The sequence below is a fragment of the Anolis sagrei genome, chromosome 5 (genome assembly GCF_037176765.1).
Source record: "Anolis sagrei isolate rAnoSag1 chromosome 5, rAnoSag1.mat, whole genome shotgun sequence".
Lineage (NCBI taxonomy): Eukaryota > Metazoa > Chordata > Lepidosauria > Squamata > Dactyloidae > Anolis > Anolis sagrei.
In genome coordinates, this window is record NC_090025.1 from 140,513,135 (window position 1) to 140,530,856 (window position 17,722).

The 17,722-nt window shown below is 37.0% G+C and overlaps 1 protein-coding gene and 1 long non-coding RNA gene across 3 annotated transcripts in view; one reads left to right on the top strand and one right to left on the bottom strand.

Annotated features, from left to right (window-relative positions):
- USP15 (ubiquitin specific peptidase 15) overlaps positions 1-3,991 on the top strand; it is a 55,205-nt gene extending 51,214 nt beyond the window's left edge. For both annotated transcript variants that reach the window (XM_060777541.2, XM_060777542.2), the window contains one exon: positions 2,130-3,991. In XM_060777541.2, the coding sequence (XP_060633524.1) occupies positions 2,130-2,315 (186 nt within the window). In that variant the 3' untranslated portion in view covers positions 2,316-3,991. The remainder of the gene's footprint in view (positions 1-2,129) is intronic.
- Positions 58-17,719, bottom strand: LOC137097192 (uncharacterized). Its single transcript, XR_010910041.1, has 2 exons — positions 17,509-17,719; positions 58-789 (listed from the first exon to the last, which is right to left on the bottom strand). It is a non-coding gene; the product is annotated as an uncharacterized lncRNA (long non-coding RNA).
- Positions 17,720-17,722: the final 3 nt, after the last annotated feature.

The window sequence follows — 17,722 nt, forward strand, 5'->3', positions numbered from 1 at the left end:
ATGGATACTTGTTTTTCACTGTAAACCTATTCCTAAACAAAGTTTGTGAACTTGATCATGTATTTATTTATTTATTTATTTACATCACTTATATCCTGCCCATATCAGCCCGCAGGCGACTCAGTCCTGATTTAGCTGGGAAAAGGAAGAAATAAAATTGAGAATGAAATGTTTGTGATAGATTCTTAACCACACCATAGCTCTATTCCCAGAAAGTCCCATGGTAATACTGGATAATTCCTCATAGGCTTAGAATATTCCCTCTGGTATTCTCTAGGTACAAAATATGTTATTTTAAGATAAGATATACCAGGTACCTGTTGATTTGAAACAGAAGCAATTAAATTATTTTTGTGGGGGGAGACACAAAAACTTTGTTCCTCTTGGCTGTTAAAAACAGGGGTTTCAATTATATGTCCTGAAGGAAATTTGCCTATACACTAGCAGATTCATTAATTTGATACCATTACACCACGCTTGATCAAATACTCCCCCTTCAGATTTTCCACCAGAAAGATTATCCTCCTGCAGCAAGTTGTTAAACAATAGAAAAACCATGTTACCTGATACAGTCATTTCTTCTCTGAACATTTAGAGGGATAAGAGAGACATATACCATAAAGAAAATGTGTAAACGTAAACATAAATTACGCCTAAGTCTATTTGCTTGGTTTTAAATGAGCAGTTTAAAGGATACCTTAATGGAACATTATTCCAGCTGACCACAGCACACTTACACATTTCCTCTCTCAGCTGCAGTACATACAGCATACCAGCATTCTTCTGGACCTGATTTAAAAGGAATGGGGGGTACAACGGGAAGCACAATCAGAATTCATTCTTTGAGGGTACATATCTACAACAAAGCACTGTGTTGGGTTGCACAAATATACGTGGCATGAAGCAGTGAGGCAAAAGTTATACTTTAAAGGGAAGAAATTCTGGCAAATAGTGTGTATTATCCAGCTGTTTAGGATAATTAATAATATCAGCATCATTCATGATCTCAAACTGAGCCATTTTCAAGTGTTGCATCCTAGTAGGGGCTTCTATTACAGATCTACCTTGGCTAACTTTCTGTTTTCTCTAAAAAATCTTCTGTTGAAAGTCATCCTTCACTTCACATCACCTTGCTGAGCATGTTGACTTTTAATTATTTCATGGTGTGAGATGGGCCTTTCCCCCCTGCTCATTGGCTTGTAGCCAGATTAAATTCTTCAGCTTCCTGCTTTGTTCAGCATCCAATATCTTTTGCCAAGTATATTGAACTGACATTTTAAATGAAGATTATATAGGATAGATCTGCTATGTCTTATTCATTTGAAAGCTTGTACATTTCAAGCAGAACATTAAAACTTTACAGCTTCATTTTTCTAATTGGGGGGGGGGGGGTTGCTGAATTTCTAACAAAATTAGTTTTGATAAATCTGAAGCTAAACTGTAATTCAGACATAAGTGGTTTCAAAAACATCCAGCATTCTTCTTCCTAGGGCAAAATTAAAAAGGAAAAATAAATGTACATACACTAAAAATTTCACCATAAACAGCATTACTTTGATCACCATATAACACAAAGCACAGAAGCAGATTGTCAAGATAATAAACAGAAGTATTGGCTTTATAGTTCTAGAGTTTTACTTCCTTGAACTCAAAATGTTAGTTGCAACTATATGAGCAGTTCCAATGAGTCTGCATTTCAGTCATACTGCCTGTTTCTCTTTTGCTGCATTTTCTCGCACTCTTTTTCTTTATGCTTACACAATCAAGCAGTTTTCATTCTTGTCTGGCCACGGGTTGCACATTCATTTTCACAGAGGACCGTCTGCCTCACCATGGAGTTCTGACCTTGTTGGTGCCTTGATAGTTGACTGCAAACACCATAGATAAAAGGACACCACTAATTCCCCCTTCCCTCTGTGGCTGCTTGTTAAAACCAGGTGTCTGTTAGCTCTAGTAAGCAATGTTTTATGTGACATCCATGGATGCTGAAACATACAGGATCCTGTAAAAGACAAGGTTAACTGTTTCTTCTTTATTTTTGCAATAAGAATATAAGACTTTGAAAAGGAAGATTGTGGAAAATGTGTATTTAATAATTCCTACTAAAATTGCTTTTTCTTATTTTACAGTCCAAAGCAGCCTATGTGCTTTTCTACCAGAGGCAGGACACAATCAGTGGGACTGGCTTTTTCCCTCTTGATCGGGACACAAAACTAGGTGCTTCTGCTGCCACTGGCATCCCATTAGAAAGTGATGAAGACAGTAATGAAAATGACAACGATATAGAGAATGAAAATTGTATGCACACTAACTAATGGAAGATCTAGAAGCCATACAGATAATTAACTTCCTTGTGGAAGATAACTATTGAAACATTGAAATTACCCACCAAATTAAAAATAAAATCTGAGATGGGAAATTTCAGATGACAGAATGTAAATCCTTATTCAATTTTAACTTGTGCAGTACTTGAAGTGAAACACAATGAAAACGTTAACCGAATTTGTCTCTAATAACTTTACAATCTTGTATTCACAAGCTATATATAGGATATCACAAATAAACCCCTTTACAGTTTCTGCTGCAGTTTGAATGAATTATGGTTTCTTTGTTTTGAATGCAATGCCAACAATTTGTAGATTTGGTTTTTGTCTTAACACCACAAGAATATTACTGCAGATTGCAGAGCCTGTATCTTAGGGTGGGTAAGTCCACATACCTAAAATAAATTTTGTCTAGTATATGTGATTAATAAATGCAGCAGTATTCTTGGAACACCAAATTTTCAAGTTTCTCCCTGAAATAAATCTTGATTAAAAAGAAACATAATCATGATAGAAGAAAATAACTTGAAAAAAAGGTGTTTTAACCTTTTGTGATATAAATAATTTTCCAGAATATTATGTTCATCTTACTTCTGCTGTGGAACAGGTTCTGGATTTCATGCTGCATTAAGGAATTGAATTTTTCAATTCAGTGTAAGTATCCCTCATTGCTTGTTGGATCTACTTTGTAAACATAATTCCTGTTACCTTGCTTATAAGATGTGCGTAACTTTAATCTGGTGTCAGTCCAAAAATTTTAATTGTGCTGTAAATCCCTTCCCCCCATTTTTGGTAGTTTGACAGTTTACAAACTACAAACAGTGTAATAGGGTCCGATTTTTAATAGTATACTGTATTCATAGTAACGACTGTGCATCAAGCTTAGATGACTTTTCCATATAACTTGCCTTCAAATTGTTAATGGGCAACTGGTTTAAAGGTAGGTCTGTTAATTTTTCATGTGCGTTTTTGGTGGAATTCACCATAGCCTTACATCTTAACTCAAAAGGTAACTTATTATAGAAGAATTGGCATTTGCATGTTCAAGAGTCAGAACCTGTACAGTAAGTAGATAAAGCATACATACCTTGAATTGGATTTTAATTAAATGTGTTCAAGGAGTCTGGGATGCCAAAAATAAGTGTGTCAGTTTGAAACATTTTTTATTTGCTGCTTTCCCTTTGATATAGTTGAAAGAATGTATTGTTGGTTCATATACAATACTGCCTTTGACAGGAGCTCCCAAAATGTGGAGGCACACTTCACATATCTACTACCTGAAGTCCCACCATTGTTAAAGCAAAAAGTATGATCTTCACTTGAACTAATCAAATACAATAGGTTATAAATTGTGTATTGTAAATAAAGTTCACTCTGTGAGTGCACATTTTGGTAAATTATTTATTTATGTTAGCATTTAAAAGTATAAAACTGCATTTGACCAGGAAAAAAATTAGGTTTGTGGACATGGCTTTGCTTTATACTTTGATATTAAAAGCTGGTGTTTCATCCTGGTATTTTAAAGCTGCTTTCTGTTTTTTTAAATGTAAGCTAGCCTCCTGCATGACAGAGGTTAAACATTGTCTGCACTTGAGTTCACTTGGGTTTACATTTGAAACGCGCATGTTTTATTTATAAAAATTTCAATAAAGCTATTCAAGGCCTTATATAGTCTTTTCTATTTTTTACTGGCAATCTCTTGTAAATATTGTCATATTACCCAGAGCTGTGAAAAAGTCATATGCTATAGTAGAAGATAAAAATGTCTGAAGAAATTAAAATTTCAGCTGTCTTGAAGGAGTGAGAAGTTGATAGCAATACTAGTGTGTGACATACTGGGAAAGCCTGTGGTATTTTTCTTCCTGAAATGAAATTCTTCCTAAACGGGAACTGGCTTTTTTCAGTGTGTATGACAGCAATTGAGCCTGCATCCTATACAAGGCTAATCTGGGCGTAAACTCAATTCCATTGAACTCAATTGTAGACATATATCGGATGCACCATGTGTTCAAGGGGAGAACCATATTGCAACAGAGCGCACATGTTTTGAAAGCAGAACAGACCCTATTCAGTTAAGTCAGCTGCTGCACCTGACAGCTATCTGGGACCAGTGTTGTAGAATGGAAAATTTCTGCAGTGGAAAAAATAAAATCATAGCAGGTCTTCAAAAATATTTTTTCTTCAAATTTCAAGACTTATCCTGGTGGAACACACAGTGGATTGATTTTGCAGCTCATTTGAGTTAAGCCTAGACTATAACTTCCAGTTCTGTTGGATGATTAATTTTGGCTTGGTTTTGTTCTTTTTCACACTATTGATTCATTTTGTTTATGATCAACCGAGAACCTCAGATCAATTACACATGTACATATACAACTTCCAAGCCATCTTATATTTTTACATTTGATTTTTGTTGGCATTAATCTTGAATTGTATATGAATTTCTGTTTTATTCCTTTTAATCTCGTTCCCCAGCCTGTTTAAAGTCAATCTGAAACCTGATTTTCACTTCTGAGGCACAATATATATGTTACTGTGCTGCCAGAATTAAAATAGAGGTCTAGGTGTGGATGGGAGGTAAATATTTATTATAGGAACGATATCAGCTACCCTTTAAAATTTGACTTCATCTCCCCTGTATTTTTTCATCAAAAGCATTCATAAAGATGTTAAGCTAAGTATAAAGTCCAATGGCACAAAGAATCATTACAACCAGCTATAAATCCGTGAACTGTAACATTTTCTCAGCCTGTCTGTAAGAATCTATATAAATAAAAATGTAATGTTTGTTTGTGGGATTAGCATAACTCAAAAACCACTGGACGAATTGACACCAAATTTGGACACAATGCACCTATCAGGCCAACGAGTGACTATCACTCATAAAAATGGTAAACACAGCAGAATGGGCTTTAAAAGCAAAAAAAAAACAAAAACATTACAACGCATGTGCAAAACCACATACATATATGCAAACACACACATACACAAATATATACACAGACTGCGCCACAGCAACGCGTGGTGGGAGACGGCTAGTATTGTATAAAAAGCCTTACTGAATCAAGATATACTGATCCACATCAATCACCTGATCTGTCAACCTTGTAACTTAATTAAAAAACAGAATAGTCCAGCACTGTTTTTTAGAAACCTAGGCAAACATTTATTATTCATTGTTTTATTCTGCAAATTCTCACAAACTGATTTTTTAATTACCTGCTGTAGAATCTTCTCTGAATCGAATTTGTGAATACATGAAAAAATATAAACATTGCCCACTACAATCTTCCAAAATTTAAACTGTTATATGAGAATTCTCAAAAAACAACAAAAAAACAGAAACTGAAATTCTAAAAATCTTTGACCGACAAGCTACATTTACAAACATACATTTTCTACAATTCATATCCTTCATATCTTCAGAAAACTATGAAGGCACTATCCTTTAAATGTTCGGCCACTCCATTGGCCTGTATTAGACCACACATTTGCACATAGACGTGTATATATGTTATACACAATAAATAAATAAATATTCTGTGTATGTATGTATATATGTAATATAAACAGGTAGTATACTTCCAATAATAATGTAAGTAATAACATAAATTCCATTATAAATATAATGTATTATATAGTTTTTATATTGCCCATTCTTATAGATCTTTATTCCCTTCCAACAAAGCAATAGAAAATCCATACAATGAGTTATTTGTACATAGATAATGGGTATTCGTTTGTAGTATCAGAAGTAACCAGCATTTTTAACTAAAAGTGAAATTCAGAAAACCAATATGCCATCTTGCATCACTGCCATCTCCATTTCTCACAAGTTTGAATTGTACTTTTATCTGTATGCATTCTTATCTCAATATGCCTCAACATACATTTCAGATTGCAAGGTATAATTAAACTCTGCGTGGGAGGATGCAATTATAATAGTTTAGTTGTTAGTTTGAGTGGCCATACTAAGGACAAAAAAATTAGTCAACCATGTGCATTAATGATACACATAAATGAAATCCTAATCATGTACTTCTGCAGTGACATGATTCTTCTCAAGTCTTTTTACTGAAGTCATCTACCTCACATGGCAGTCTACCTCACATGATGCTATTATTTTTAAGAGCCTTATTACATATTACATATTCGCGTTCAGGATTATTTTAAAAAATATTTTCAAGATATTGATGGTTTAATCAATGGATACAGAGGACTGAGAGTAATAAATAAAATATATTTATATTTGCAGGTGGATGGGATCTCTGATAGCATCTCCACATACATTGAGAAAGCTTGAAACTTTATGCGCCCTAGCCAGCAAAGTCAGCTGACTCCAGACTTTGGGTGCATCTACACCATAAAATTAATGCTGTTTGGACCAGCTTAACTGCTATTCCTGCTGCTTGGCAGGGGGTTGGACTGGATGGCCCGCAAGGTCTCTTCCAACTCTGAATCTATAGCCCAATGCTATAGATTCATGGGAATTTTAGTTTGGTGAGGCACCAGCTTACTTTGGCAGAGAAGGTTAAATACTTAATTCCCAAGATGCCATGACAGCCATGAGCCATGACAGTTAAACTGGTGTAAACTGCATTAATTCTACAGTTTAGATGCACACTTTGATGCATATATTCAAATATATTTTTGTGACATATAGAACTTCTGGTCTGTAGGTCTCGATTATCTTTTTACTAGTTTGAAATTGCATCAGCAAAATGACATATAGAGTTATCATTGAAGGCATGGATACATGTTTTGGTTTGATCTCAGAACAAAAATTATCTTGCCACCATCTTAAAGCAGTCTATTTCTGCCCTCCCCCTTATTTAGTCAACAGGAGACAATTTCTTGGTCATATAATCAATCAAAACACCTTATCAATCTGCTGCAAATCGTAGAGATCTGGCAAGAGATCCTAATGCCTTCCATCCACTCTCATTTTAAGACATACCCAAATATTGAGGTGTGTGGCTAAACATATAATGCAGAAAATTACACTCATTTCACATACTGGTAAGACCAAACAGGAAGCTTCCTTATAGCTTGCGGCAAGAGATTTGTCATTTTGTAACACTGCCAAAATTCCGTATTCCATAATCTGTTCCAGCGAGAAAATAAATATCACTGGACTCTAGTGCCTCAGGAAAAACATTAATCTTACAACAAAAGCCGGCCACCAGCTTTCTATGCCAATTTCCTTGACAAAAATTAAAATAGGCTTTCACAGAACAACCGGTGTTCTTTGTGGGGCTAACCTGCCTGCCTGCAAGGGAAGACACCAGTATCAATATATGTAATATTTCTTATTTATAATTTAGGAAAAAAATCTGAATTTAATAGAAATGTAATGTGGGTGGCCTTGGCCAAGTCACGCTCTCTCATCATCAGTGAAAGGCAAAGACAAATCTCCCATCTGAGCAGTTGCCCAAGAAAACCTTGTAATAGGTTGCTGAGTTTTCCAGGCTGTAAGGTCATATTCCAGAAGCATTCTCTCTTGGCGTTTCAACCACATCTGTGGCAGGCATCCTCAGAGGTTGTGAGGTTTGTTGGCAAGTGGGGTTTATATATCTGTGGAATTTCCAGGGTGGGAGAAAGAGCTCTTGTCTGCTTGATGTAACTGTGAATGTTGTAACTGATCACCTTGATTAGCATTTAATAGCCTTGCAGCTTCAAAGCTTCGCTGCTTCTTGCCTGGGGGAATATATTGTCGGGAGGTGATTAGCTGGCCCTGGTTGTTTCTTGTCTGGAATTCCCATTTTGTGTGTTGTTCTTTATTTACTGTCGTAATTTTAGAGGTTTTTTTTAAATACTGGTAGTCAGATGTAATAGATTCACCCACTGGATGACCTGGAGGAAGTCATACTCTCTCAGCCACAGGGAGAGGCAAAGGCCACCTTTCCCTCTGAGGAACTTTTGCCAAGGAAACCCTGCAATAGGGGTGCTAATAAATGACACTCTCTCAGCCTCAGAGGGATGCAAAAGCCTCAGAGGGACACTCTCTCAGCCTCTTTGTCAAGGAGCCCCCATGATAGTTGGCTCAGTAAGTGGCCTTGGGCAAGTTACGTTCTCTTAGCCTCAGAGGGAGACAAAGTCAATCCTTCCCTAGGAGCAATTCTTGTCAAGAAAATCGCATGACAGGTTCCCCTATATGTCATTCCCAGTCTTAGAGGAGAGCAATAAAAGTCCCATAATTACTTCGTCCACTGGATGGTTTTGGGCAAGTCACGCTCTCTCAGCCTCTAGTAATTCTTGCTAAGGAAACCAGCCACATGATATAATTAACAAGCAAAATATTGTTTTGATTGCCAGACTGCTCAAGCGTTTTGTTAAAATGGTGTACGGTTTCAGAAAAAATGGATAAAACTTCATAGAATAGAAGTTAAAAGGCAGTGGCGGATTATAATTTTATTGTTTTAATTGATGTATTACCATGTTTTTCTTGTTGTTTACAAATTTTAACTGTTGTAATTCGTATGTTTTTATGTTGTAAGCCACCTTGAGTCCGTAGGTGGAGAAAGGTGTTGTACAAATATTCTAAATAAATAAATAGCTTTACCCAATGGGTGGCCCTTAGGCAGGTCACACTCTCTCAGCCTCATAGGATGACAAAGGCATCCCCTACCAACTCTAGGTCATTCCCTCTCTGCCTCACAGGAAGGCAGAAGCAAACCTTCCTGTTCGCCCACAAGTCACACTCTCTCAGCCTCAGAGGAAAGCAAAGGCAAATCCCCTTCCCCCACAAGTCACGCTTGTTCCGTGTCCCAGGAGTATGGGTTTTGCATTACCTTTTTTTTTTTTTTGTATAGATTTTTATTGGGTTATCTAGTAAATACAACGAAAGAGGGAGAACACTCAAAAGAAGATAGAACAGTGTGGAAAAGAGAAGCATATTATAAAGACAGTGAATATATATAAAAAATGGAAAAAAAAATAAAATAAAAATCGAAAAAGCAAAAAAGAAAACTTATATACTAATTAAAAAAAGAAAAAAATATAAAAAAAAGGGTTGACTTCCATCTCAACATCAGGTGCTGTGTCTCTGAAATAAAATTGTTCCCAAGAAAAATTTTAAAATCAGGCTCTTAATTATTTCCTTCTTTCTCGTATTTATCGTAAATTGTCCAATCTGTTCTCTTTATCGGATTTCCAGTGTTTTTTTTCAACCAAAAAGTTAATTCGTCCATCTCTCTTATTTCTCTGATTTTATCAAGCCAATCTTCCTTAGTAGGAATATTGTTCTGTTTCCAAATTTTTGCTATGGTAATTCTAGCTGCCGTCGTCATATAAGTAAAAAGTCTGTCCTCATTTTCCTGTAATTGTAAATCCATATCAGTAAAGCCCAGTAGGTAATATTCTGGTTTTTTCTTAAAAGTTCTTTTCAAAATTTTTTGTAATTCTTCATGTATCATAGACCAATACTTCCCTATTTCTTTACATGTCCACCACATATGGTAGAAAGTACCAGTTTGTTGGCAACCTTTCCAACATTTATCAGAGGAGTTTTTATTCATTAAAGATAATTTTTTTGGAGTGGTATACCATCTGTGGAACATTTTTATCCAATTTTCTCTCAAGTCAGTTGCGTACACATATTTCAACTTTTTGTTCCACATCTGTTCCCACTCTTTAAATTGTATCGGCCTTCTTATATTTTCTGCCCATTTTATCATACATGATTTAACTTGTTCACTTTCCGTTAGACAGTTTAAGAGTGTATTATAGATAACTGCAATTACTTTTTTCTTTAAATTTAGGATTTTATCCCAAATTGTTTCCTCCCAAGCGAAGCCTATCTTATTATCTTGCTTGATATATTCTTTCATCTGTAAATAATGCAGCCATGTCAGATTAATATTTTTTTCTTTCAGATGTTGATATGGTTTAATCTCCGCTGTCTTCTCTATCAGGATATCTTTGTATGTTAGCCACGCTCTCCATCCCAGTAATCTTCTTTGGTGAGCCTCCATTGGAGACACCCATAAAGGCGTTTTATTGTAAAAGTAATTCTTATATTTCATCCATACTCTTATCAAGGATGCCCTTATAAAATGATTTCCAAATTTTTTTTCTTTTTTCTCTCTATCATACCACGAGTAGGCATGCCATCCTACTCGTAGGTCATGACCTTCTAAGTTCAAACCTTTTTCATTTTCTAGCAACATCCAATCTCTTATCCATAAGAGAGCACATGCATCATGATATGCTTTTAGGTCTGGGAATCCTAGACCACCTCTTGTTTTTTTATCAATTAGGTTTAGATATTTAATTCTAGGTCTTTTTCCGTTCCACACAAATTTAAGCAATTCTTTATTCCAATTCTTAAAAATTACTTGATTTCTGATTACTGGTATATTTTGAAATAAAAACAATAATTTTGGTAGCACATTCATTTTGATTAATGCTATTCTTCCTAACAGAGATAGTTTCAGTGATTTCCAATTCTTAAGGTCTTTCTGTATCTTGCTCCAGGTAGATTCATAATTGTTTTTCAACAATTGGCAATTCTTTGCAGTTATCCAGATTCCTAAGTATCTTAGTTTTTTAACTATCTCCATTCCTGTTGCTTTTGTTATTTCCTCCTGATGTTCCATCTTGACATTTTTTGTTAAGATTTTAGTTTTCCCTTTGTTAATTTTGAAGCCTGCCACTCTCCCAAATTCATGTAACTTCTTTATCCAGTTCTCCAGGTTTTTTATTGGGTCTTCTACAATTCCTAATAAATCATCCGCAAAAGCTTTAATTTTGTATACATATTTTCCTACTTTTACTCCTTTAATATTAGTATCTTCTCTTATTTTCCTCATTAATGGTTCTAAAGCCATTATAAAAATCAGAGGTGATAACGGACATCCTTGTCTAGTTCCTTTCGTAATTACAAATTCCTCAGATTGTTGGCCGTTTATCCGTATTTTCGCCCTTTGTTCTTCATAAATGGCATTAATTGCATTTGTAAATTTCACTCCCATATCCATTTCTTGAATTAGGATCTTGAAGAAGTCCCAGTTTAAATTATCAAATGCTTTTTCTGCATCTATCGATAATATCGCCACTTCCTTCTGGTGGTTTGCTTCGAAATATTCAATCAGATCTAAAACTGTCCGTATGTTATCCTTCATATATCTCCCTGGGAGGAACCCTGTTTGGTCCTCCCCTATCCAATCTGTCAAGAATTCTTTTAATCTTGTTGCCAAGATATTCGTAAATATTTTGTAGTCTACATTTAGTAAGGAGATAGGTCTGTAATTTTTTATATCTTCTGGTACCGAACCTTCCTTATGGATCATTACTATTTCAGCTTGGTTCCAAGAGTCTGGGATTTTTTGATATAACAGTGCCTCATTTAAGACCTTTTTCAATATTGGTAAGACCGTTCTCTTCATTGATTTATAAAAACCAGCTGTGAATCCATCTGGGCCTGGAGCTTTGTCCGAGTCCATTTTACTCACTGCTTTATCTATCTCATCTTCCGTAATTTCTTTATTCAACTTTTCCCGTATTTCTTCTGAGATTTTTTGTAGTTTCAATTCACTTATATACTCAGTGATCTCCTCTTTCTTTATTCCATCACTAGTATATAATTTACTATAATATTTTTTAAATTCCTCCATAATTTCCTTGTCTGTCGTAACTGTTCTGTCCCCATCAATTATTTTCGTTATCTGTGTGGCTTGTTTCTTCTTACGAACTTGTCTTGCTAGCCATTTCCCAGATCTATTCGCATTCTCAAACCTTTGTTGTTTCAAAAATTTCAGCTCTCTTGCATGTTTTTCCGTTTCCAAACGGGATTTCTCCTGTTTGAGTCTTACTAGTTCCTTATTCAGCTTTTTGCTATCCGGTTTCTTTTTTAATTCAGTCTCCTTACATTCAATTTTGTCCATCACTTCCTTCATTTGTCTATTTCTTTCTTTATTTTTCCTAGCTCCATGTTGTATAAGGTATCCTCTTAGCACAGCTTTCAACGCATCCCATGTCACTTGTACTTTTGTCTCATCAGTATCATTAATTTCTAAATAATCTTTGATAATCTTGTTGTATTGTATCTTGTCTTCCTCCGTCTTGATCAAATTTTCGTTTAGTCTCCATTTCCTTTGATAATTTTTTTGATTTATTTTTATTTCCAATGGGCAATGATCTGAAATGTCCCTAGGAAGTATTTCCATTTCCTCAACTTTAGTTGATAAATTTTTTGTTATCCAAGCGAGATCTATCCGTGACCAGGATTTGTGTCGGTGAGAATAAAAAGTATAGTCCATCTTTTTTTCATTTCTGACTCTCCAAGTATCTTCCAAATCAAATTCTCTTTGTAGGTCAAAAAATTTTTGCGGTAGCAGTCCTCCACCATCTCCATTTCCTTTTGCCTTGCTCTTATCCTTTTTCTTATCCATCACTCCATTAAAATCTCCTATCATTATAAGCTCGTCGAATTCTGTTTCTCTCAATTTTGTAGACAGGAATTGAATAAATTTTGTCTTTGGACCATTTGGTGCGTATATATTGCATATAAGAATTTTCAGGGTGCCCATCAAAATTCTGACAGCGACACATCTTCCCTCTACGTCCTTAAATGCCAATTCCGGTGTCAAATTGTCCTTTATATATGTGACTACCCCTCTTTTTTTCTTGTCATATGATGAATAGAATGTCTTCCCTAATCTTTTGTTTTCCAAATGTGCCACATGCTTGTGGCAAATATGAGTTTCTTGCAATAGTATTATGTCAAAATTTGCCTTTTGTAATTTCCCAAATATTTTTTTGCGTTTCTGGGGCAGGTTCAGACCATTAATATTATTCGAGAAGCATTTAATTTGTCTTTCCGCCATTTATCCGAGTAAGTCTGTGTCTGATCCTATATCTCCAAGGTTCAATTCCGAAATTCCTTGCGCGGTCACATCCGGTCCGTAGGCTCCCTCGCCTAGATCTTCTGACATTGGTACACCACTCCCTTGACTTTTACTGAATCGTCTATATTCTTCTGGGGTCTCAATTCTTGGTTTTTTCTTCTCTTTACCATTTCCGTTTCCGTTTCCCGGTGTCAATGCTTTTTTGTCTCCCTTTCTTTCTCCAAGTTTTTCCTCTCCTGATTCTTTTATTAAGCTCTCATAGAAGGCCTTGGCCTTCTGCTCCGTTGTCAGCCAATATCTTTCTTCTTTATATGTAACCATAATGCCTTCAATTCTTTCCCATCGGAATCTAATAGATCTTTTCTTCAATTCGTCTGTAAGGAAGTAGTATTTTCTTCTTCTACTCAGTGTCGCTTGCGGATATTCTTTCAGAACAGCAATCTTGGTTTCTTTGTAAAAAATTGGGTTTCTATTACTTTTATATAACACGTCATCTCTAGTTTTTTTGCGTGTAAATTGAACTATCACATCCCGTGGTGTCTTATTTTTCCTTGAATAAAATGAAGATACTCGGTACACTTGGTCTAGCTCCATCTCCAGTTCATCTTCTTCACATTCTAGGCATTTTGCAATCAAATTAGTCATCAATTGCTCGATATCTTCCTGTTTCTCTTCTTGGATATTTCTAAATCTTAAGTAGTAGTCCATTTGTTTCTGAAGTAGTTTTTCTTGCTCCAATTCTATTTTTTCCTTTTGTCTATCTATACCTTTAATTCTCTTTAAAATGTGGGATTGTGTTGCTTCCATCTTTTCCTTACTATCTTTCAGTTCCTTTACTTCTCCATGCAATTGGGTTATATCTTTTTTTATTTGCCCAAATTCCTCTTCCATTTTCTTTTTCATACCTTGAAACTCTTCCGTCATACTTTTATAATTCTTTTCTTGTTTATTAAAGAACTCCTCTTGTTTATCCGCCATCTCTTTTTTTAATGAGTCTTGTTTTTCAGATAGTTTTTTGATTTCTTTCAGAATATTTTCCATGTTGAGGCTGGTATCGAGTGATCCTCTTCTTAATTGAATCTTCTCCTTCTCTTGTTTGCTTTTTGATGACATCTACTTTTTATTACTCACAAAACCCCTTTCTAATACTTTATTAAAATTTCTTTAATTGATTCAAAATATTCACTTTAATTTATGAATTTTATAAATCTATTTTGTATTAATTTCATATATTTATTTATATATATATATATATTTATTTAATCTATATTCTTTAATTTATTCACTACTTAATCAATCTAATTTATAATCAAATTAATCCAATAATTCAGTATTAATATTAATAATGATAATAATTGATACTTCAATTTAATAATAATTCTTCAGCATTCATTCATTCAATATAATATGAATTCTTCTTTACTGCCCTTAATTGATTATCCAATGGCTATTTTCCCCTATTTGAGTCAGTCACTTATTTTCCCCTCTTTGATCCCCAACCTTTCACTCTTCTTTGGGTTTCTCTGATTTGGCTGTTTCCCCTTTTTCTCTCACTGTAATCGTCTGCTTCTCTTCCTGGGTTATCGTCTACTTCTCATCCTGGTCTGGTCCTTCGTCTGCTTCTCTTCCTGGCTATCGTCTACTTCTCTTCCTGGATCTGGTCCCTCGTCTGCTTCTCTTCCTCGCTTAGTCTCAGTCGTCTTCTTCTCGTCCTTGCTTTCTCCTCCGCTATCCACTTATCTTGTTTACGTCCTTCTTTTCCGTAAGAGAAGTATATCACTCCTGCCGCTCCGTAGCGATGTTTCTCTATGGCTTTTTTCTCTATGGTTTTTCTCTATGATTTTTCTCTATGGTTTTACTAACTTCCGCCCTTCCTGCCGTCTCCTCTTCCGCCCTTCCTCTTCTTAGCTCCTCCTCTTCCTTCCCGTCACTTCCTTTTTCCGTCTTCACCACTTCCCACGTTGTCTTTCCAATTTGTTTATGAAGAAGACGGGTCTCTAGCCACAACAATATGGCGCCAAGGTCGTATTGTCTTTTTTTTCCCCTTTTCTCTTTTCTCAGCCGAAGGGAGGGTTAGAGAGGAGGTTAGGGAGGAGGGGATTGCTCTTAATAAAATTCTGAACTTTTAACAATTATATTGTCAATTCTCACCCTCATTCTCTCTTCAAAAACGGCAGTTCGTTTGTATAACTCTTTTAATAATCTTCATTTAGTGTTTCCAATCGTCTCATTAGTCCTTATAATCTTTTAAGTCTTTTCTTTCCAAATAAAATCAGAGTTCAATTTATTCGCTATCACTCTTCCAATTCTCTTATCTCTTCCTTATTTTCTTTACTCCACTATCAATTCAATTCTCAGCTCTTTTCGCTTAATTCTTTGTCTCTAATTACCTGGTGGTGAGATTTTCTTGAAGTTCTCTTTCGAGATTTCTTCTTTCCTTCTTCTTATAATTTTGTGCGGGCTGGCTGCGGTTGAAACGGGCTTTCGCCCGATCCCAGCGGGGCACTTGCTTCCCGCCGGCTCGGAACCCCTTCGACCCCCCTCCTTGAGGGAAGAGGATTCTTAGGGGCTCTACAAGCCTCTGCGGGTTCGCTGCACCCTTGCCTTCAATCCGGCAAGGGTGGGGGAGCTGTAAGCTCACCCTTAGGCACCTCTACGCTGGACCCCCGTCAGAGCTCCCTCTCAACGAGGCTTGCCCGTCGCCATCACCCACCGGAAGTCCGGTTTTGCATTACCTTTAAGTTGCTGGAAACAGCCTCTCCTTGTGTTTCTCCCAGGCTGCTGCAGCCTCTGCAAGGCCTAAAAAGTTAGCAGCCAGAGGTAGGAAAGCCAGTTTGCAGGCCCTCTGCAATGATTGGCCAAAAAGTAGCTCTTTGGGGCTGCCCCTGCTTCCAGGGTAGAAGCAGCCATTTTGGAGGTTTCCCTGCCCCTTCAGTCTTAAGGAAGAATCCATGATGTGCTGTTGGCAGACAGGTACCTCCGAAGATACCATTGTAAAAACAATTGAGACCTATAGATAGATAGATAGATAGATAGATAGATAGATAGATAGATAGATAGATTTATTGAGTAACTGAGTCATAGATAGAAAACAATTGAGTTTGATTGAGTTATTTAGTTAGAGATAGATTAAAAGAGAACTATTTAGATAGTTATAGAGGATTATCTAGATAGTTATAGAGATACCCTTTTTGGAGAAAGTTATACCCTTTTTGGAGAAAGATTGCCTCAACTACTGAACCCCAATTGACTGTTTGTTTTGTAATATTGATAAGCTGAGCCAAGTCTACCAGGACTTCGTGAATAAATACCCTGTTTGATGTTTCAAACTTGAAGTGGACTCAGTTATTCAAGAAAACTCAATCTTCTAAAGAAAGACCCCAGCAGTTCGGCCAGACCTAGATAGCAGCACGTCAAAGTTTTATTTTAAAGCGTCTGGGCGTAATGGCACAACACTCTCTCAGCCTCATAGGAAAGCAAAGGAAAGTCTCACCCTCTGAGGAACCTCATCATGAGTTCACCCAATGGGCAAGTCATGCTCTCTCAGCCTCATAGGGTGACAAAGGCATCCCCCAGCAACTCTAGGTGACTTGCTAGGTCATGCTCTCTCTCAGCCGCAGAGGAAGGCAAACACAAAACCCCTTCTTCCCCCACAAGTCACGCTCTCTCAGCCTCAGGAAACAAAGGCAAATCCCATCCTCTGAGCAACCCCATCACAAGTTCACCCAATGGGCAAGTCTCGCTCTCTCAGCCTCATGGTGTGACAACGGCGTCCCCCTAGCAACTCTAGCTGACTTGCTAGGTCATTCTCTCTCAGCCTCAGAGGAAGGCAAAGACAAACCCCCTTCTTCCCCACAAGTCACGCTCTCTCAGCCTCAGGAAACAAAGGCAAATCCCATTCTCTGAGCAACCCCATCACAAATTCACCCAATGGGCAAGTCATGCTTTCTCAGCCTCATGGTGTGACAAAGCGAAACTAGCAAACTCTAGGTGACTTGTAAGGTCACACTCTCTCAGCCTCATGGAGTGACAAAGGCATTCCCTAGCAAACTCTTAAGTGACTTGTGAGGTCACACTCTCTCAGCCTCATGGGGTGACAAAGGCATTCTCTAGCGAACTCTAGGTGACTTGTGAGGTCACACTCTCTCAGCCTCAGGGGGAGGCGAAGGCAAATCAGCCTCAGAGATAGGGAGAAGGGTATTCCCTCCGTCCTTGCCAAGGAAACCCTTGTGTTTGGTTCTGACATAAGTCTCTCTCTCTCTCAGCCTCAGAGGAAGCAAAAAAACAAAACCTCCCATCTGTCTCTCTCAACCTCAGAGGGATGAAAAGGCAATAACCTCAGAGCAACTCTTGCAGAGGAAACCAACTCCATGACACCTTTGCTATCATTGCGTGGCCTTGGGCAAGTCACACACTCTCAGCCTCAGGGGGAGGCGAAAGCAAATCCCCGGCCACTCTCAGAGTCACACTCTCTCGGCCTCAGAGGCAGGCCAAGGCAACCCCGGCTCAGAGGCACGCGAGGAGCTTCCCTGCTGCGTCGCTCGCTCTCCG